At 44.6% G+C, this 24,165-nt stretch overlaps 1 protein-coding gene and 1 long non-coding RNA gene across 2 annotated transcripts in view; both read right to left on the bottom strand.

Moving 5' to 3' along the window:
- LOC311604159 (maternal embryonic leucine zipper kinase-like) overlaps window positions 1-24,165 on the bottom strand; it is a gene marked incomplete at its 3' end in the record, with an annotated part of 113,594 nt that overhangs the window by 49,238 nt on the left and 40,191 nt on the right. Inside the window, exons 10-11 of the mRNA XM_084793670.1 lie at window positions 22,195-22,291; window positions 20,285-20,453 (exon numbers count right to left, since the gene is read on the bottom strand). Coding sequence (XP_084649796.1) covers window positions 20,285-20,453; window positions 22,195-22,291 — 266 coding nt within the window. The remainder of the gene's footprint in view (window positions 1-20,284; window positions 20,454-22,194; window positions 22,292-24,165) is intronic.
- On the bottom strand, window positions 2,075-9,246 carry LOC311603363. The gene is made up of 3 exons (XR_014781070.1): window positions 9,212-9,246; window positions 7,203-7,233; window positions 2,075-2,217 (listed from the first exon to the last, which is right to left on the bottom strand). It is a non-coding gene; the product is annotated as an uncharacterized lncRNA (long non-coding RNA).

Genomic DNA, 24,165 nt, shown 5'->3' with positions numbered 1-24,165 from the left:
CTAACCCTAAACCTAACCCTAACCCTAACACAAACCCTAACGCTAACCCTAACTCGAAACCTAACCCTAACACCAACCCTAACCCTAACCCTGAATCTAACCCTAACCCTAACCCTAACCGTAACCCTAACCCTAACCCTAACCCTAACCCTAACACTAACCCTAAACCTAACCCTAACCCAATACCTAACACTATGCCTATCCCTAACCCTAACCCTAAACCTAACCCTAAACCGAAACCTAACCTTAACAGTAACCCTACGCCTAACCCTAACTCTGATTCCTAACCCTAACCCTAACCCTAAACTTAACCCTAACCCTAACACTAGCACTAGGATTAACCCTAAGAGTAACCCTTAGCCTAACCCTAACACTGAGTCCTACACGAACCCTAACCCTACCCCTAACCCTAAGCCTAACCCTAACCCTAACCCTAACCTTAACAGTAACCCTAATCCTAACCCTAACCCTGAGTCCTAACAATAACCCGAACCCGAACCTGAACCCTAACAGCAACCCTAACCCTAACACTAACCCTAACCCTAACCCTACCCCTTCCCCTAAGCCTAACCCTAACCCTAATCCTAACCCTATACCTATCCCTAACAGTAAACCTAAGCCTAACCCTAACCCTGAATCCTAACCCTAAACCTAACTCTTACCCTAAACCTAACCCTAAACCTGACCCTAACCCTAACCCTAACATTAATCCTAATCCTAACCCTAACCCTGAGTCCTAACCCTAACCCTAACAGTAACTCTAAACCTAAACCTACCCCTGAGTCCTAACCTAAACCCTACACCTAAACCTAACTCTAATCCTAACCTTAACACTAACCCTAACCCTAACCCTAACCCTAAGCCTAACCCTTACCCTAACCCTAACCCTATCCCTAACACTAACCCTAACCCTAAACCTAACCCTAAGGCTATCCATAACCCTAACCTTTACCCTAACCCTAACCCTATCCCTAAACCTAACTCTAAGCCTATCCCTAAACCTAACCCTAACCCTAAACCTAACCCTAACACTACCCCTAACAGTAACCCTAAGCCTAACCCTAACTCTGAGTCGTAACCCTAAACCTTACCCTAACCCTAACCCTAACCCTAACCCCTATTCCTAACGCTAACCCTAATCCTAACTCTTACCCTAACCCTAAACCTAACTCTAACCCTATCCTTAACCATAACCCTTACTCTAAACCTAACCCTATCCCTAACAGTAACCCTAAGCCTAACCCTAACTCTGAGTCCTAACCTTAATACCAACCCTAAACCTAACCCAAACCCTAAACCTAACCCTAACACTGACCCTAACAGTAAATCTAAGCCTAACCCTAGCACTGAGTCCAAACCATAATCTAAAACCTAACCCTAACACAAACCCTAACTGTAACCCCTAACCCTAACCCTAAGCCTAAGCCTAAACCTTAATCCTAACACTAACCCTAACCCTAACAGTAACCCTTACCATAACCCTAACTGTAAACCTAACCCTAACTCTAACCAGAACCAGAACTCTGACCCTAACCCCTAACCCCTAACCCTAATCCCAAGCCTAATCCTAAGACTAAGCCTAAGCATAAGCGTAAGCCTAACCCTAACCCAAACCCTAACCCTAAGGCTAACCCTAACCCTAACCCTAACCCTAACCCTAACCTAAACAGTAACCCTAAGCGCAACGCTAACCCAGAGTCCTAACACTAACCCTAACCCTAACCCTAAATCCTAACCCTAACCCTAACCCTAACCCTGACAGTAACACTAACCCTATCCCTAAACATAACCCTGACCCTAACCAGAACCATAAACCTAACCCTAACCCTGAGCCTAAGTGTAAGCCTAACACTAACCCTAACCCTAAACCTAAAGCTAACCCTAACCCTAACCCACACCCTAACCCGAGCCCTAAGCCTAACCCAAACCCTAACGCTAACCCTAACCCTAAACTTAAACCTAACCCTAACAGTAACCCTAAGCCTAACCCTAACCCTGAGTCCTAGCCCTAACCCTAACCCTAATCCTAACACTAACCCTAACCCTAAGCCTAACCTTAACACTGAGTCCTAACCCTAACCCTAACTCTAACCCTAACCCAATCACTCACCCTAACCCTAACCCTAACCCTAACCCTAACAATAACACTAAGCCTAACCCTAACCCTAAACCTAAACCTAACTCTAAACCTAACACTAACCCTAACCCTAACAGTAACTCTAACCCTAAACCTAACCCTGAGTCCTAACAATAACCCTAACCCTAACGCTAACCCTAACTGTAACCCTAACACTAAGCCTAACCCTAACCCTGACCCCTTAACCCCTATCCCTAATTCTAAACCAAAGCCTACACCTAACCCTAACACTAACCCTAACCCTAAACATAACCATAACTGTAACCCTAACCCTATCCCTTAACCTAAACCAAACCCTAACCCTAACTCTAACCCTAACCGTAACAATAACACTAAGCCTAACCCTAACACTGAGTCCTAACACAGATCCTAACCCTAACCATAACCCTAAACCTAATGGTAACCCTAAGCCTAAGCCTAAGCCTAAGCCTAACCATGACCATAAACCTAACCCTAATCCTAACAGTTACCCTAAGCCTAAACCTAACCCTGAGTACTAACCCTAACTCTAACCCTAACCCTAACCCTAAACCTTAGCCTAACCCTAACCCTAACCCTAACCCTAACCCTAACCCTAACACTAAAAATAACACTAACAATAACCCTAACCCTAACCCTAACCCGTAGTCCTAACCTAAACCCTAACCCTAACCCTATACCTAATCCTAACCCCAACCCTAACCCTAACAGTAACCCTAATCCTAACCCTAACACAAAGTCCTAACACTAACCAAATGCTAACCCTAACCCTAACCCTAACCCTAATCCCAACCCTCACAGTAACCCTAAGCCTAATTCTAACCGTGTGTCCTGACCCTAACCCTAACCCTAAACCTAACATGAACCCGAAACCTAAACCAAACCCTAATCCTAACCATAGCACAGACCCTAATCCTAACACTAATCCGAACACTAATCCTAACCCTTACCCTAAACCTAACGCTAACCATAGCCCTAACCCTAACTTTGACACTAACCTATGTCCCTAATCCTAATCCTAACAATTAACCTAACCCTCACCCTAACCCTAACACTAACCTTAACAATATCCCTAACCCTAACCCTAACAGTAAACCTAAGGCTAACCCTAACCCTGAGTCCTACCCTAATGCTAAACCTAACCCTAACCCTAACCCTAACCCTAACCCTAGCCCTGAGTCCTAACCCTAAACATAACCCTAACCCTAACCCAAACACTAACCCTAACACTAACCCTAACACTAACCCTATAGAAACGCTAAGCCTAACCCTAACCCTGAGTCATAAACCTAACCGTAACCCTAACCCTAACTCTAAACCTAACCCTAATCCACAGTCCTAACCCAAACGCTAACCTAAAGCCTAACCCGAACCCTAACAGTAACCCTAAGCCTAACCCTAACCCTGAGTCCTAACCCTAAACCTAACCCTAACCTTAAACCTAATCCTAACACTAACCCTAACCCTGAGTCCTAACACTAACCCTAAAACTAACCCTAAACCTAAACCTCAGCTTCACCTTAACCATAAAAGTAACCCTATGCCTAAACCTAACCCTGAGTCCTAACCCTAACCCTAACCCTAATCCTAACCCTATCCCTAACCCTAACCCTAACCCTAACCATAATCCTAACCTTAACCCTAACCGTAACCATAAGCCTAACCCTAACTCTGATTTATAACCCTAACCATAACCCTAACACTAACACTAACACTAACACTAAACCTAACAGTAACCCTAAGCCTAACCCTAACCCTGAGTCCTAAATCTAAACCTAATCCTAACCCTAACCCTAACACTAACTCAACCCTACCCCTTACCCTGAGTGCTAACCCTAACACTAACCCTAACATTAACCCTAACTCTTACCCTAACCCTAATACTATCCCTAACCCTAACAGTAACCCTAAGCCTAACCCTAACCCTGAGACCTATCCCTAACCCTAACCCTAACCATAAAACTAACCCTAGCCCTAAACCTAACCCTAATAATAATCCTAAACCTAACACTAACACTAACCGTAACCCTAACCCTAACCTTATCCAATAAGGCTAACCATAACCCTAACCCTTACCCTAACCCTAACCCTAACCCTAACCCTAACCCTAACCCTAACTGTAACCATGAGCCTAACCCAAACAAGGAGTAATAACACTAACCCTACCCTAACCCTTGACCTAATGCTAACCCTAACCCTAACCCTAACCCTAAACCTAAACCTAACACAAACCTTAACCCTAACCCTAACCCTAACACTAACCCTAACCCCAACAGTAACCCTAAGCCTAACCCTAACCCTGAATCCTACCCCTAAACCTAAAACTAGCCCTAACTCTCACCCTAACCCTAGCCGTAACCCTAACCCTAACCCTAACCCTAACCCTAACCCTAACCCTGAGTCCTAACCCTGAGTCCTAACCCTAACAGTAATCCTAAGCCTAACACTCACCCTGACTCCTAATCCTTAACCTAAACCTAACCCTAAAACTAATCCTAATCCTAACCCTAACCCTAACCCTAACCCTAATCCTGAGTCCTAATTTTAACAATAACCCTAAACCTGACCCTAACCCTCACCCGCACCCTCACCATCACTCTCACCATCACCCTAACCCTAAACCGAACCCTAACTCTAAACCTAACCCTAACCCTAACAGTAACCCTGAGCCTACCCTAACCCTAAGTCCTAAACCTAACCCTAACACTTACCCTAACCCTATCTTTTACCCTAACCTAACCCTAACCTTAACCCTAACCCTAACCCCAAACCTAACCCTAAACCTAACCCAAACCTTAACCCTAACAGTAACCCTAAGCCTAACCCTAACACTGAGTCCTAATCCTAAAACTAACCCTAACCCTAACTCTAACATTAATACTCAACCTAACCTTAGCCCTAACCCTAACACTAACTCTAAACCTAAAGCTAATCCAAACCCTAACCCTAGCACTAACTCTGAATCCAAATCCTAACCCTAAACCTAAACCTAACCCTCACCCTCACCCACACCCTCACCCTCACCCTCACTTCAACCCTAACCCTAACCCCAAACCTAACCCTAACCCTAACCCAAACCTTAACCCTAACAGTAACCCTAAGCCTAATCCTACCACTGAGTCCTAACCCTAACCCAAACTCTTACCCTAACCTTAACCCTAACCCTAACACTCACCCTAACAGTAACCGTAAACCTAACCCTAACCCTGAGTCCTAACATTAACCCTAACCCTGAGTACTAACCTTAACCGTAACCCTAACCCTAAACCTAACACTAACCCTAACACTAAACCTGAGAATAACCCTAACCCTAACCCTAACCCTAAGCATAACCCTAGCTCTGAAGCCTAACCCAAAGCCAAACTCTAACCCTAACCCTAAACCTAAACCTAATAGTAACCCTAAGCAAGACCCTAACTCTTAGTACTAACAGTAACTCTAACCCTAACCCGATCCCTAACTCTAACCCTAATCCCTAACACTTATACCTAACAATAACCCTAACCCTAAACTAAGCCTAAGCTTAACCCTAAGCCTAACCCTAACACTAACCCTATAGCTAACCCTAACCCTAATCCTAACCCTATCCCTAACCCTAATCCTAAACCTAACCCTAACAGTAACCCTAAGCCTAACCCTAACTCTGAGTCCTAACCCTAACCCTAATCCCAACCCTAACCCTAATCCTAACAGTAACGTTAAGCCTAACCCTAACCCTTAGTCCTAACCCTAATCCTAACCCTAACCCTAACTGTAACACTAAACCTAAACCAGAGATCTAACCCTAGACCTAACCCTAACCCTAACCCTAACCCTAATCCTAAACCTAACCCTAACCATAACCATAAACCTAAGGCTAACCTACACCCTAACCCTAATTTTAACCCTAACCCTATCCCTACCCATACCTGAACCTTAACTCTAACCTTAACAGTAACCGTAACCGTAACTCTAACCCTGAGTCCTAACCCTAACCCTAACCCTAACCCTAAACCCTAACCCTAACCATAACCTTAACCCTAACAGTAACTTTTACCCTAACACTAACAATAACAATAACCCTTTCCCTAAACCTAACCCGAACCCTAACCCTAACCCTAACTTCTAACACCTAAACCAAACCCTGACCCTAACCATAACCCTAAGCCTAAACCTAAGCCTAATCCTAACCCTAACCCAACCCTAACCCTAGCCCTAAGGCTAAGCCTAACCTTAACACTAACCCTAAACTTACCCCTAACACTAACACTAACCCTAACCCTAACCCTGAGTCCTAAACCTAATCCTAACCCTAACCCTAACCCTAACCCTAAAACTAACCCTAACACTACCCCTAACAGTAACCTTAGCCTAACCCTAACCCTGAGTTTTAACCCTAATCCTAACCCTAACCCTAATCCTAACCCTAACCCTAACCCTAACAGTAACCCTAATTCTAACACTAACCCTGAGTCCTACCCCTAACCCCAACCGTAACCCTAACCCTAACCCTAATCCTAACAGTAACCCTAAGCCTAACCTGAACTTTGAGTCCTAACCCTAACACTAACCCTAATCCAGACCCTAACCCTAACCCTAACCCTAACCCTAACTGGAACCATAAGCCTAACCCTAACTCTGAGTAGTAACCCTAACCCTAATCCTAACCTTTGTCCTAACTGTAACCCTAACCCTAACCTCACCCCAACCCCAACTCTAACCCTAACCCTAACCCTAACCCTAACCCTAACCCTAACCCTAACCCTAACTCTGCCCCTAACACTAACTCTGAGTCCTAACCCTAACCCTAAGGCTTACCCTAATCCTAACCCTAACCCTAACCCTAACCAGACCCTTACCCAAACTCTAACCCTAACAGTAACCCTAAGCCTAACCCAAACCCTGAATCCTAACCCTAACCCTAACCCTAACCCTAACCGTAACCCTAATCTCTATCAATAACATAACCTTAAACCTGAGCCTAACCCCAACCAGAACCTGAACCCTAACCCTAAACCTAATCCTATCCCTAACCCTAACCCTAACAGTAACACTAAGCCTAACACTAACTATGGGTCCTAACCCTAAACCTAACAGTAACCCTAACCCTAACCCTAAACCTAACAGTAACCCTAAGCCTAAACATAACCCTATTCCTAACCCTAACCCTAACTCTAAACCTAGCCAGACCCTAACCCTAACCTTAACCCTAACTGTAACCCTAAGCCTAACACTAACTCTGTTTCCTAATCTTAATCCTAACCCTAACCCTAAACCTAACAATAACCCTAACTCTAACCCTGAGTCCTAACACTAACCCTGTTTCCTAATCTTAATCCTAACCCTAACCCTAACACTAACCATAACACTAACCCTAACAGTAGCACTAAGTTTAAGCCTAAACCTGAGTCCTAACCCTAACCCTAACCCTAACCGTACCGTATCAGTAACCCTAAGACTAAACCTAACCCTGTGTCTGAACCCTAACCCTTACCCTACCCCCAACCCTAACCCTAATCCTAACCCTAACCCTGAGTCCTAATCTTAACCCTAACCCTAAACGTAACCCTAGCCTTAACCCTAACCCTAACCTCAACCCTACCCTGAGTCCTAACACTAACCCCAACCCTAAACCTAACCATAACCATAACCCAAACTCTGAATCCTAACCCTAACCATAACCCTAACCCTAACCCTAAATCACAAACCCAACCCTAACCCTAACACTAAACCTAAACCTAACCCTAACACTAACTTTAACCCTAACCCTAACCCATAACCCATAACCTAAACCTAACCCTAACCCTTAAGCTAATCCTAACCCTAAACATAACCCTAATATTAACCATAACCATAACCCTAACCCTATCCCTAACCCTAACCCTAACACTAAACTTAACCCTAACCCTAACCCTAAACCTAAACCTAAACCTAACACTAACACTAACACTAACACTAACACTAACACTAATCCTAACAATAACCCAAAGCCTAACCCAAACACTGAGTCCTCACCATAATGCTCACCCTAACCCTAACCTTAAACCTAACCCTAACCCTAACTGTAACCCTAAGCCTAACCCTAACCTTGAGTAGTAACTCTAACCCTAACCCTAACGCTAACCCTAACCCTAACGCTAATCCTAACCTTAACCCTAACACTAACACTAAATCTAACCCTAACCCTGAGTCCTAACCCTAACCCTAACACTAACCCTAACCCTAACCCTATCCTTAAAACTAACCCTAACCCTAACCCTTACCCTAACCATAACCATAACCCTAACCGTAACACTAACACTAATCCTAACCCTAATCCTAACCATGAGTCCTAACTCTAACACTAACACTAACCCTAACACCAACACTAATCCTAACACTAACCCTAACAGTAACCCTAAACCTAACTGTAACTCTAAATTCTAAACCTAACCCTAACCCTAATCCTAAACGTAACGCTAACCCTACATTAAACCTAACCCTAATAATAACCCTAACTCTAACCCTAACCCTAACCCTAACCACAACCCCTAAGTCCTAACCTTAACCCAAACCCTAAACCTAACCCTAACCCTAATATTAACCCTAACCCTAACCCTAACACTATCCCCAAACCTAACCCTAGCCCTAACCCTAACCCTATATCAACCCTACACTGACTGCTAACACTAACCCTAACCCTAAACCTAACCATCACCCTAACCCTAACCCTAACAGTAACCCTAAGCCTAACCCTAAAACTGAGTCCTAACCCTAACCCTAACTCTTAACACTAACCCTAAACCCCACCCCCAACCCTAGCCCTAACCCTAACACTAAACCTAAACCTAATGCTAATCCTAACACTAAATTTAACCCTAAGCCATAACCAAAACCCTAACCCTAACCCTAACCCTATCCCTAACCCTAACCCTGACCATAACCCTAAACCTAACCCTAACCCTAACCGTAATCTTAACACTAAACCTAACACTAACACTAAACTAACCCTAACAATAACCCTAAGCTGAACCCTAACACTGAGTGCTAACCCTAACCCTAACCCTAACCCTAACCCTAAATGTAACCCTAAGCCTAACCCTAACCCTGAGTCCTAACTCTAACGCTAACCCTAACGCTAACCCTAACCCAAACACTAATCCTAACCCTAACCCTAACACTAACACTATCCCTAACCCTAACCCTAACTCTAACACTAACCCTAACCCTAACCCTATTCCTTAATCTAACCTTAACCCTAACCATAACCATAACCATAATCCTAACCGTAACGCTAACACTAATCCTAACCCTAATCATAAACTGAGTCCTACCCCTAACCCTAACACTAAACCTAACACGAACACTAACCCTAACCATAACAGTAATTCTAAACCTAACCCTAACCCTAAATTCTAAACCTAACACCAACACTAACCCTAAACGTAATGCTAACCCTACCTTAAACCTACCCTAATAATAACCCTAATGCTAACCCTAACCCTAAACCTAAACCTAACAGTAACCCTAAGCCTAACCATAACTCTTAGTTCTAACACTAACCCTAACCCTAACCCTAACCCTAACCGTAACTCTAACCCTAACCCTAACTCTAACCCTATCCCTAATCCTGAGTCCTAACCCTAACCCTAAACCTAACCCTAACCCTAACCCTAAGGCTAACCCTAACCCTAACCCTAACCAGACCCTAACCCGAACTCTAAACCTAACAGTAACCCTAAGCCTAACCCTAACCCTGATTCCTAACTCTAACCCTAATCCTAACACTAACACTAACACTAAACCTAACACGAAACCTAACAATAACACTAAGCCTATCCTAACCCTAAATTCTAAACCTAACACTAACCCTAACCCTAACCATAAGGCTAACCCTACCTGAAACCTAACTCTAATAATAACCCTAAAGCTAGCCCTAACCCTAACCCTAACCCTTACCCCTAACCCGTAACCTTAATCCTTACCCTAACCCCCTACCACTAAACCTAACCCTAACCCTAACCCTAATCCTATCCCTGACAGTAACCCTAAGCTTAACCCTAACCCTAACCCTGAGTCCTAACCCTAACACTAAACCTAACACTAACACTAACTCTAACCCTAAACCTAACACTAACCCTAACAGTAACCCTAAGCCTAACCCTATCCCTGAGTCCTACTCCTAACCATAATTCTAACCCTAGACCTATCCCTAACCCTACCTCTAATCCTAACCCTAACTATAACATTAACACTAACACTAACACTAACCCTAACCCTAAACCTAACCCTCTCCCCTAACCCAAACCCTGACCCTAATCCTTACCCTAAACCTAACACTTACCCTATTCCTAACCCTAACCCTAACCCTAACCCTAACCCTAACCTGAACTGTAACCATAAGCCTAACCCTAACTCTGAGTAGTAACCTTAACCCTAACCCTAACCCTTGTCTAAAACCTAACCCTAAACCCCAACCCTAACACAAACCTTAAACCTAACAATAACCCTAAACTTAACGCTAACCCTTAACCCTAACCCTAACCCTATCCCTAAACCTAACCCTAACCCTAAACCTAACACTAACACTAACACTAACACTAACACTAACACTAACACTAACACTAACACTAACAGTAACCCTAACCCTAACCCTAACCCTGAGTCCTAACCCTAACGCTAACCCTAACACTTGCCGTAATCCTAACCCTAACCCTAACCCAACCCCAACACTAACCCTAACCCTAACCCTAAAACTTACACTAACCCTAAACCTAACACTAACCCTAACTCTAACCCTAAGCCTAACCCTAACCCTAGCTGTAACCTAAACCTTACCCTAAGTCCTAACCCTAACTCTAACCCTAACCCTAACTTTAGCCCTAAACCTAACACTATCCCTAACCGTAACCCTAACCCTAACCCTAACCCTAACCCAAACCATAACCATAACCATAACCATAACTCTAACACTAATCCTAACCCTAACCCTGAGTCCTAACACTAACCCTAACCCTAACATTAACCCTAACACTAACCCTAACAGTAACCCTAAGCTTAACCCTAAACCTAAATTCTAAACCTAACCTTAACCCTAACCCTAATCCTAACCCTAAGCGTAACGCTAACACTACCTTAAACCTAACCCTAATAATAAACCTAATGCTAACCCTAACCCTAACCCTAACCCTAACCCTAAACCCTAACCTCTAACCTTAACCGAAACCCTAACCCTAACCCCTAACCCCCAACCCAAACCTTAACCCTAACCCTAACCCTAAAGATAACACTAACACTAACCCTAATCCTAATATTAACCCTAACCCTAACCCTATCCCTAACACTAAGCCTAACCCTAACCCTAACCCTAGCTTGAATCCTAACCCTAAACCTAAACCTAACACTAACACTTACACTAACAATAACCCTAAGAGTAACCCTAACCCTAACCCTAACACAGTTCCAACCCTAACGCTAACCATAACCCTAAAGCTAACCCTATCCCTAACCCTAAACCTAACCCTAAGCCTAAACCTAACACTGAGTCCTAACCCTAACTCTAACAGTAACAGTAACCCTAAGCCTAACCCTAACCCTAACAGTGAGTCCTAACCCTAACAATAACCCTAACTCTAACGCTAACCCTAACCCTATTCATAACAGTAACCCTAAGCCTTAGCCTAACCCTGAGACATACTCCTAACCCTAACCCTAACCAATAACCCTAACTCTAGCCCTGAACCTAACCCTTCCACTAATCCTAACCCTAACACTAACCATAACCCTAACCCATAACACATAACCCTAACCCTAAACCTAACCCTTACCCTAAAACCAACCGTTACCCTAACCCTGACCCTAACCCTAACCCTAACTCTAAACCTAACTGTAACCCTAAGCCTAAAATTAACTCGGAGAAGTAACCCTAACCCTAATCGTTTCCTAACGCTAGCACTAACCCTAACCCACACCTTAACACAAACCTTAACTCTAACCCTAACCCTATCCCTATCCCTAACACTAACCCTAACTCTAAACCTAACCCTAAACCTAACTCTAACTCTAACCCTAAGAGTATACCTATGTCTAACCCTAACCCTAAGTCCTACCCCTAAACCTAACCCTAACCATAATCCTATCCCTAACCCTAACCCTAACCCTAGCCCTAACCCTAACCATACCACAAATCCTAACCCTAACTCTAACCCTAACACTAACCCTAACCCTAACACTAACACTAACCCTAACCCCTAACCCTAAACCTAAACCTAACCCTAACCCTTATCCTAAACCTAACCCTTACCCTAACCCTAAGCCTAAACTTAACACTAACTCCTAACCCTAACCCTAACCATAACCATAACCATAACAATAACCCTAAGCCTAACCCGAAACCTGAGTCCTAACCCTAACCGTAACACTAACACTAACACTAACCCTAACCCCAACCATAACCATAACCCTAACCCCTAACTACTAAACCTTACCCTAACCCTAACCGTAACCTAACACTGACAGTAACCCTAAGTGTAACTCTAACCCTTACACTGAGTGCTAACCCTAACACTGACCCTAACATTAACCCTAACTCTAACCCTAACCCTAACCCTAAGCCTAACAGTAACCCTAAGCCTAACCTTAACCCTGAAACCTACCCCTACCCCTAACCCTAACACTAACACTAAACCTAACCCTAGACCTAAACCTAACCCTACCAAAAATCCTAACCCTAACCTTAAAATTAACCCTAACCCTAACCTAACCCATAACGCTTACCCTAACCCTAACCCTTACCCTAAACCTAACGCTTACCCTAACCCTAACCCTAACTCTAAAACTAACACTAACTGTAACCATAAGCCTAACCCAAACTCGGAGTAGTAACCCTAACACTAACCCTAACCTTTGTCCTAACGCTAACCCTAACCGTAACCCTAACACAAACCTTAAACCTAACCCTAACCCTAACACTAATCTTAACCCTAACAGTAACCCTAAGCCTAACCCTACCCCTGAGTCCTAAACCTAACCGTAACTATAACCGTAACCGTAACCCTAAACCTAGCCCTGAACCTAACCCTACCACTAATCCTAACCCTAAACTAACACTAACCCTAACTGTAACCCTAACACTAATCCTAACCCTAACCCTAACACTAACTCAACCCTAACCCTTACCCTGAGTGCTAACCCTAACACTAACCCTAACATTAACCCTAACTCTTACCCTAACCCTAATACTATCCCTAACCCTAACAGTAACCCTAAGCCTAACCCTAACCCTGAGACCTATCCCTAACCCTAACCCTAACCATAAAACTAACCCTAGCCCTAAACCTAACCCTAATAATAATCCTAAACCTAACACTAACACTAACCGTAACCCTAACCCTAACCTTATCCAATAAGGCTAACCATAACCCTAACCCTTACCCTAACCCTAACCCTAACCCTAACCCTAACCCTAACCCTAACCCTAACTGTAACCATGAGCCTAACCCAAACAAGGAGTAATAACACTAACCCTACCCTAACCCTTGACCTAATGCTAACCCTAACCCTAACCCTAAACCTAAACCTAACACAAACCTTAACCCTAATCCTAACCCTAACCCTAACCCTAACACTAACCCTAACCCCAACAGTAACCCTAAGCCTAACCCTACCCCTGAATCCTACCCCTAAACCTAAAACTAGCCCTAACTCTCACCCTAACCCTAGCCGTAACCCTAACCCTACCACTAATCCTAACCCTAACCCTAACCCTAACCCAAACCCCTAACCCTAACTGTATCCCTAACATTAACCCTAAACCTAAAACTAACACTAAGCCTAAACTTGAGTCCTAACCCTAACCCTAACCCTAACCCTAAGGTTATCCCTAACCCTAAACCTAATCCTAACCCTAACTCTAACCCTATCCCTAACCAAACCCTAACCCTAACCCTAACCCTAACCCTAACAGTAACCCTAAGCCTAACCCGATCCCTGAGTGCTAAACCTAACCCTAACCCTAAATCTGACCCTAACCCTAACTCTAACCCTAACCCTAACCCTACCAATAACCCTAAACCTAACTGTAACCCTAAGCCTAACCCTAACACTAACACTGATCCTAACCCTCACACTAACACTAACACTATCCATAACCCTAACCCTAACCCTAACCCTAACCCTAACCCTAACCCTAACCCTAACCCTAACAGAACCTAACCCTAACCCTAACAGTAACCCTAAGTTTAACCCTAACCCTGAGTCCTAAACCTAACACTGAATCTGACCCTGACTCTAACCCTAACCCTAACACTAACCCTAACCCTAATCCTAAACCTAACATTAACACTATCCCTAACCCTAACCATAACCCTAACTCTAACCCTAACCCTAACCCTAACGTAACCCGAACCCTAACCCTAACAAGAACCTAACCCTAACCCTAACCCTAACAGTAACCCTAAGCCTAACCCGAACCCTGAGTCCTAACCCTAACCCTAACCCTAACACTGACACTAACCCTAACCCTAACCCTAACCCTTACACTAACAATAACCCTAACCCTAACTGTAACCTTAAGCCTAACCCTAACCCTGAGTGCTAAACCTAAACCTAACCCTAACCCTAACCTTAACACTAACACTAATCCTAACCCTAACACTAACCCTAACACTATCCCTGAACCTAACCCTAAACCTATCCCTAACCACAACCCTAAACATAACCATAACCCTAACCCTAACCATAACCATAACCCTAACACTAATCCTAACCCAAACACTAACACTAACCTTAACCCTAACCCTGAGTCCAAATCCTGACAATAACGCTAACCCTAACTCACACCCCTAACCCTAACCCTACACCTATCACTAACCCTAAACCTAATACTAACACTAACACTAAAACTAACACTAACACTAATAATAAACCTAAGCCTAACCCTAACACTGAGTCCTAACCCTAACCCTAACCCTAACCACAACCACAACCCTAACTCTAACTCTAACCCTAACCCTAACCCTAACCCTTACACTAACCCTAAACCTAACACTAACCCTAACCCTAACAGTAATCCTAAGCCTAGCTCTAACTCTGAGTTCTAACCCTAACCCTTACCCTAACCCTAAACCTAACCCTAAACCTAAATCTAACCCTAACCCTAACCCTAAGCCTAAACCTAAACCAAACACTAACCCTAACCCTAACAGTAACACTAAGCCTAACCCTAACCCTTAGTCCTAACCCTAACCCTAACACTAACCCTAACCCTAACCTAACAGTAATCCTAAGTCTAACCCTAAACCTAATCCTAACCCTAACTCTAATGCTAACCCTAACACTAATCCTGAGTCCTAACCCTAACCCTAACCCTGAACATAAACCTAAACCTATCCCTAACCCTAACAGTAACCCTAAGCCTAACCCTAACCCTGAGTCCTGACCCTAACCTAAACCTAACCGTAACCCTAACACTAAACCTAACCTTAACACTAACCCTAACCCTAACACTAACTGTAACAGTAACCCTAATCCTAATCCTGACCCTGAGTTCTAACCCTACCCCTACCCCTAACCGTAACAGTAACCCTAAGCCTAAACCTTACCCTGAGTCCTAACCCTAACCCTAACTCTACCCCCAACCCTAACCCTAATCCTCACCCTAACCCTGATTCCTAACTCTAGCCCTAACCCTAACCCTAACCCTGAGTAACCCTAAGCCCTACTCTGATTCCTAACCCTACCCTGAGTCCTAACACTAACACTAACCCTAAAACTAACCCTAACCCTAACCCTAACAGTAATCCTAAAACTAACTCTAACTCTGAGTCCTAACCCTAACCTTAACCCTAACCCTAAAACTATCCCCAACCTTAACCATAGCCCTAATCCTAACCCTAACATTAAACCTAAACCTAACCCTAACCCTAACAAAACACTAACCCTAAACCTAAACCTAAACCTAACACAAAACCTAACTCTAATACTGAGTCCTAACCCTAACCCTAACACTAACACTAACCCTAACAGTAACCCTAAGTCTAACTCTAACATTGAGTCCTAACCCGAATCCTAAAACTAACCCTAACCCTAACCCTAAAACTAACCCTAACAGTAACCCTAATCCTAATCCTAACCCTGAGTCCTAACCCTAAACCTAACCCTAACCCTAACTCTAACCCTAACCATAACAGTAACCCTAAGCCTAAAACAAACCCTGAGTCCTATCCCTAACCCTAACACTACCGCCAACCCTAATCCTAATCCTAACCCTAACCCTGAGTCCTAACCCTAGCCCTAACCCTAACCCTAACCTTAACCCCAACCCTACCCTGAGTCCTAACACAAATCCCTAACCATAAACCTAACCCTAACACTAAACCTACTCCTAACCCTAACAGTAACCCTAAACCTAACCATAACTATGAGTCCTAACCCTGACCCTAACCCTAAACCTAAACCTAAACCTAAACCTAACACTAAAACAAAACCTAACCCTAACCCTAACACTAAACCTAACCCTAACCCAAACCCTAACCCTAACCCTAACCCTAACAGTAAACCTAAGCCTAACCCTAACCCTGAGTCCTGCCCTAATCCTAACCCTAACCCTAACCCTAACCCTAACCCTAACAGTAACCCTAAGCCAAATCTTAACCCTGGGTCCTGACCCTAACCTAACCCTAACCCTAACCCTAACACTTAACCTAAACCTAACACTAACCCTAACCCTAACACTAACACTAACCCTAACAGTAAACCTAATCCTAATCCTGACACTGAGTCCTGACTATAACCCTGACACTAAACCTAACCCTAACCCTAACCCTTACACTAACCCTAACCCTAAACCTAACCCTTACCCTGAGTCCTAACCCTAACCCTAACCCTCACCCAAACACTAACCCTAACTCTAACCCTAACAGTAACCCTAAATCTAACCCTAATACTGAGTCCTAACCCTAGCCCTAAAACTAACCCTAGCCCTAAACCTAACCCTAACCCTAAAACTAACCCTAACAGTAACCTTAATCCTAATCCAACACTGTCCTGGGCATCAAAAAGGACAGGACCCCATTGCCCTGGGTAACCAACAGGCGGACTGAGTGGCAAAATAAGTCACCCACATGGAGGCCCTAACACTGGCCCTAGAGGCCGATAGAGCCAATCAGGCACCCAGCCAAGTAGAACCATATACCTATACTTCAGAAGACCAAGCCAAGGCTCAGGCTTTAGGGGCCTCATTAGACCCAAAACTCCAGCAGTGGATCGAAAATGAGAAGACCGTGCTACCAGCCAAAGAGGCAACTGCCATGATCCAACAGATGCACGCCTGGACCCACCTAGGATCAAAAAAGCTTCGACAGATCCTGGACAAAACAGAGTTCATCATCCCTGGAGCCAATGCCCTGATTGACAAAACTGTAGTTAATTGCCAAGCCTGACAGCAAGTCAACGCTGGCAAAAGCCAAGCCCCAGAAGGAACCAGGGTCCATGGTGACAGACCAGGAACCTACTGGGAAGTAGACTTCACTGAGGTAAAACCCCCAGCTGCAGGTTATCGATACTTATTGGTCTTCATAGACACTTTTTCAGGATGGGTAGAGGCTTTCCCAACCCGATGGGAAACAGCACAAACAGTAACCAAGGCCATCCTAGAAGACATCTTTCCTCGGTTTGGACTCCCTAAGGTAATTGGGTCAGATAATGGGCCAGCCTTCATCTCCCAGGTAAGTCAGGGATTGGCCAAGATCCTGGGGACTGATTGGAAATTACATTGTGCTTATAGACCCCAAAGTTCAGGACAGGTAGAAAGGATGAATAGAACTCTAAAAGAGACCTTGACTAAATTGACCAAACTCTAATAGAGACTGGCTTAAAAGACTGGAGATGCCTCCTACTTCTGGCCCTGTTTAGGGCCAGAAACACCCCTTCTCGTTTTAATCTGACTCCATATGAGATTTTATATGGAGGACCACCTCCTCTGTCTACCATGCTCAATTCTTATCAGTCCTCTGCTTCCAAAACTGATTTGCAGGCTTGCCTCAAAGGGCTACAAGTGGTACAGGCCTAAGTTTGGGCCCCCTTTGCTGAGATCTACAAGCCTGGCCACAACCAGACAGGACACCCTTTCCATGTCGGTGACTCAGTCTACATTCGACGACACTGGTCCCAAGGACTCGAGCCTTGGTGGAAGGGACCCTATACAGTCCTTCTGACCACACCCACCACTCTCAAGGTAGACAGGATTGCAGCTTGGATACATGCCTCCCACGCCAAGGCCACTCCTCCTCCTCCAGACCCCGAGCAATGCTCCCAATGGCGCCTACACCGCTCCGGAGATCCTCTAAAGATAAGACTCACCAGATCTGGTCTCTAACTGTGCTCTTCCTCATGTTGGCCCTAGGGACAGTGGCCTACCTCAATCTCCATCAGTCCATGAAACTCACTTGTCTGGTCCGATTCCAATTGGGGGATGTGGTCTGGTCAATATCCCGAGAACCTGGTGGCCTGATTTAACCCTAGACTTGTGCCTCTTAATTGCTGGCTTAGATACTTGAGATATCCCAGAGAAAAGTTGTAAAGAGTTACCCATTCTTTCTGAAACCACCCATTACCAAAGAACAGCAGCCTTAGGTTGTGCCAGACCCTGGTCAAGATGCCAGTTATGACTGGCTCCTTTTTATGTTTGTCCTCGAGATGGTAAGTCAAGATTAGAAGCCCACTGATGTGGAGGGCTGCAAAGCTCTTATTGTGCTGCCTGGGGGTGTGAAACTTCAGGCTCCGTCTATTGGAAGCCCTCCTCATTGTGGGATTTAATAACCGTATCCCGCAACCACTCTGGCACTACTAAATGCCCTCAGCGGGGACGGTATCTTCCTAGCTCCCAGGCTACTTGCAATCACAATAGCCAATGCAATACCATAGTTATAAAATTCACAGAAGAAGGAAAAAAGTATTCGGATTGGGTAACAGGGCGACAATGGGGCTTAAGATTTTATGTAGAAGGCACCGACACAGGATTTACTTTCTCCATTAGATTAAAAATAGAAAAACTCCTAAAAATATCTATAGGCCCCCAACCCCGTCCTTGCTGACACCGGAATACAACCCCCACTCCCAAGACTCCTGACTATTGCCCCAATTCCTCCACCCACCACCCCAAACACGGAGCCACCCTTACCCAAGACTGGAGATCGGCTCTTTAACCTGGTTAAGGGGGCTTTCTAAGCCCTCAACACCACCAATCCCCAAGCAACCCAGTCCTGTTGGCTCTGCATCACCCCAAGCCCACCTTATTATGAGGGAATCGCTACCTCAGCCACTTTCTCTAACACAAGTAACCATTCCTCCTGTGACTGGGGTCAGCACAAAAAGCTCACCTTGACAGATGTTTCGGGTCAGGGGACCTGCCTAGGCACTGTTCCCCCTAGCCACCAACACCTCTGTAACCATACCTTCTCCATAACTACCACCACCAGTAACTACTTCCTTACTCCCTCTAACCTATGGTGGGCCTGCAACACTGGACTCACCCCTTGTGTTTCCACTGCCATATTTGCTGCAACCCACTATTGTGTGCTAGTCCAGCTTGTCCCCAGAATTTACTATCAGCCTGCCCAGGCTTTCGAGGCCAACTATGAGGACACACGCCCCTCCCGCTTTTGGAGAGAGCCAGTCACTTTGACTCTGGCTGTCATGTTAAGCTTGGGGGTTGCAGCAGGGGTGGGGAACGGGGACAGCAGCCTTAATACATGGGACCTAACCATTTAACATGCTTAGAGCAGCTATAGACGAGGACCTCCGTGCCATAGAGTGGTTCATCACCAAGTTAGAAGAGTCCCTTACGTCACTATCCGAGGTGGTCCTACAAAATAGAAGAGGGCTGGAACTGGTGTTTCTCAAAGAAGGAGGTTTATGTGCAGCTTTAAAAGAGCAGTGTTGCTTTTATGTGGATCATTCTAGGGTAGTTAGAGATTCCATGACCAAGCTCCAAGAGTGCCTTGACAGGCGGCAACAAGAATGGGAGGCCCACTAGGGATGGTTTGAAACATGATACAGTCAGTCCCCTTGGTACTCCACCCTGATATCGTCTATCACTGGACCCCTGATCCTGATCCTGGGTTAGAGGTCCTGCCAAAGAAAGAAGGGTAGGGCTAGAGAGACACCAGCTAAGAGTCAGCTTCTGAGTCTGTCAGACTCTGGCCTACTCACCTTCCGCCGTCTTGGCCTGTCTTTGGCAGAGCCCTTCTTCTTGCTCCTGGTGAGCACAGTAAGGACCTTATCCAGTCCTCTCTCAAGACTCCCAAACACATTGGCTCCTTTCCTTTTAGGCATATCCTCCATGTGTGCCTGGTTGAGATCTACTTCCATTGAACGGCACCTTAAAAACCAACAAAGCACTTGTGGCACTGTCCTGCTGATGCCATGGCTCCCAAGCCTGTCCCTCTACATGCACCAAGGGCAACAGGCAGGTGTGCCAGAGCCAGATCACCTTAATCCTCCTGTGGGTAGTTTTGAAGGATAGTTGATCCCATTGTGAACCCCAAGATTGTGAACTGCGAAATCCCGTTTGGTATGGTTGAGCCCTAACACACACTTTTAATGCAAGAACTTTCTGTGTATTGTAAACAGGTGATTATGCTGTGGCTCAGCCCTAGCACACACCTGTAACCCAAGAGCTTTCTGTAAACAGGATTTAAAAGAGTAGAGAGACTTTGAGTTGAAGGGTATTTAAGACAGTGTAGGTAAGAAGAAGCAGGCTTTTGAGCTTTGAGCTAGGAAGCTCTTTGGCTTTTAGTTTTTGGGGGGTTTTCCTCCTGGGCTGTCAGCTGAGCTAGCAGGCTTTTTGGGGCTTTTTCATTTGAGATATGAGCTGAGTAGGAAGGTCAGCTGGGTACTTTCTCTGCCTCTCTGAGCTTGCAGGTTTTCACCTCAGCATCTGGCTCCTGGGATTTTCAGGTTTTATTTCTTTGGGAGATGTCAAGGATTGAACCTATATCCTCCTTTATACTGAGAAGGCATTCTACCAGTGAAGGCGACGGTGGCTGCTGCTGCTGTTGCTGTTGCTGGTTTGCTGGACTGCTAGCTATCCTGACACAGAGACTCATACTGCCCCAAAAAACCTGATGGCTCTAACCAGCCAGAGGGGGGACCTATACCCCCTTCTCCCTGTTAACCTTCTTTCTGTCCTACCTAGTGTTGCAGGGGTTGGAAGGGATTGGGGTAAAGAAGGAAAAAAAAGGAAAAGACATAAGAAAGCACAGTACAATAAAGCAGATAAAAAGGAGCTTCATTAAGTTACCAAGGCTGGCCTTGAACTTGCAGTCCTCCTATCTCAGCCTCCCAAGTAGCTGGGATCCCAGGCCTATGCCACTAACCTCAGCTCCTTCACTTTTTTGTTTAAATCAAACACAGGAACATTAGAATCCCAGTACAGCAAACACCCACAAGCCATCCTAGGGTCAACAACTACCAATATTTGGTTAATGGCTTTCTCTGTGTACACAGACAATCCAAGTACACCTGCATGCTTGCTCAGCCACCTGAGGGTATCATAATACCTCACTCAGAAACACTTCTGCGCATACCTCCAATGTAAGACTATCTTCTACCCACCCACAGTATCAACAACATAAAAAACAAGCCAATTGATAACTGCAGCAGCATCTAATAGTCAGTTTATATTCTATTCCCCCAAGCAGATCATGTACCTGAAAATAACTACAAAGGCAATGAAGGCTCACTTGTGCCTCAGGCCTTCCAGCTAAGGGAAGTTGGTTGGCTTTCTCTGTAACCTAATTGGTGTTTTTACCATTTGAGGGAATGCTGACTGTTACTGTGCACCTACACTCTACTGGCAGGGAAACAGAAGTACATGTGGCTCGGAGAAGGAACTGCGTAGCCCGAGGTGGGGACCCTGTCTTCCCAGCTTATCAGCCGCACAGCTGATCAGGCTCATGACTTCACCCTTGAGAAGACTGAGCTCCAGCAACCATGCTCAGCCACAGAATCAATTCCCAGTTCAAGCCACATCGTCTTGGCTCCCCTGCCGGGTTTTCTCCTGCATGAAGAGTAATCCCAGGACCTACACTAACAAATGGAGTCTGAAAGGCAACACTTACCTCCTTTCAGGGCTAGTGACACTTGTCATTAATGCGTCTGCTCCTGCAGAATTCACTGGCGTTTTAACTTGGGCTTCCTTCGGGCGCTGGTTTCTAGCTATTGGAAAAACAACAAATACAAACCCTGTGTGCCTGATATGGCTCCATCACTTACATCACTTCCTTCATTGACTCCAAAATTCTAGTACCACCTGGTCAGTGAAGTTATTGGCTCTAATCACTTAAGGAAAATGTTTCCATATGATCTGTATTAAAATCAAAATCACCCTGTGTGTTAAAGCACACTTGTAATCCCAGGGTTTAGGAGTGGGAGGCAGGATGATCCAGAGTTCAAGGCCAGCCTATGTTATATAGCAAGTCTGAGGTCAGCCTAAGGTACCTAACACCGTGTCTCAAAACAAAACCCCCTCAAACAGAAACCATTTTGTCTTACACGTAACAACTTAAAACAAAACATAAACCTCACTCCAAACCGAAGCATACTTAAAAAGTGTTAATTCAATTACAACCCAATTTAATTCCTGTTAGGAAAAGCAATCCTCTTCTGAAGAGTGACAAAAGTTTAAAGTGAGCTTTGTTCATTTTTTGTTGTTGTTTGACTGTTTCTTTGTTCCAGAATTTCCTGCCTTTCCCAGGGTAAGTAAGTCTGTGGCAGGTATGCATCAGTAGATCTGGTTACCTCTGACTGGCTGCTTTTTATGATTAAAAGCTTTATACTGCTGGGGACGTAGCTGGTAAAGCACTTTCCCAGCATGTCCAAGGCCCTGTGTTCAGTCCCCAGCAAAACTTACACACACACAGGTTTTATTCCCTTTAGTGGCAATACTGACAACATTTTTTCAGTGGGAGTTTTGCTCTGTTTTTAACTAATGAATTCTATTCTCCCTAGTTTCACAAGAACAACCAGGAGAAGTAGTTACAATAGCTGTTAAAAAGCCCTTATCTTTGTCTTCTAGTAGAACACACTACTATGCATAGCTGCCCGTGACAACTACCACTGCCTACACACATGAAAGTCACAACCAGAAATTAGCATTCACGTCAAAAAAAAAGTGAGATGAACTACCAATTATATCTTCAGCCACTTGCTCTCTGTGCAAGCTCTTGTGTTTGAAGAAAAATAGCAATTAATATCAAGCTTTTTACCAACACAATCTTGCAGGGACAAGATATGTAAACTACATTTCAGACCACATTCCAAAACCTTTAGAATCACATTAAAACTATCAATAATTAAAACAAAAAAGTATAATTTAAAAAGAAAAAACCTATGTTGCCAAAAGGATGTTGTTTTGTTTGCTTTTTTTTCATTCCTAAATGGGGCTGGGGAAACAGCTGAGTTGGTAAAATACTGGCTATAAAACACTAAGACCTAAGCTTAGACCCTCAGCACTCTGGTGAGAAAAACAACAGCCTGGTATGGTCCACCATTAACTTCTACTTCCAGCACTGCAGAGCGGGAGGCAGAGGCCGTGGGTTCCTGGGGTCTACTGGCCGGCCAGCTAACTCCAATACGCCTCACGTCCCACTAAGACTCTGTCTCAGTAAAGTAGGTGGCTCCTGAAGACTGACAGGCTTCTGGCCTACACACGCACGCATAATATCTCATTCATTCATACCCTCTCTGTCTCTCTCCGTCTGTCTGTCTCTCTCAATCCCAGCAGCATTTGGTAGGTTGAAGTGAGAAATCAAGAATTCAAGGTCATTTCCACCACCATACTAAGAGTGAGTCTGTCTAAGGCTGGCCTGGTGTACATGAGACACACCCTCAAAAAGGCAACGATAACTAAATTAAAAGACAACAATTATATTAAGACAGCTAACAAGAGAATGAACCCTTTGTTGGGGAAAGATGAAATGCCAACCACTTTGGAGATCCTACTATAGGTTGCTGTTCTCAATAAACCAGCAGTTTTTTGAGACACCTACCATCAGCCACATACAAACACACCTCATCCTACTAAACTGGCC

Source organism: Acomys minous, assembly GCF_964271855.1.
Source record: "Acomys minous genome assembly, chromosome: 8".
Lineage (NCBI taxonomy): Eukaryota > Metazoa > Chordata > Mammalia > Rodentia > Muridae > Acomys > Acomys minous.
The sequence above is the reverse complement of the archived record's forward strand: the minus strand, read 5'-3'. Positions and strand labels throughout refer to the sequence as shown.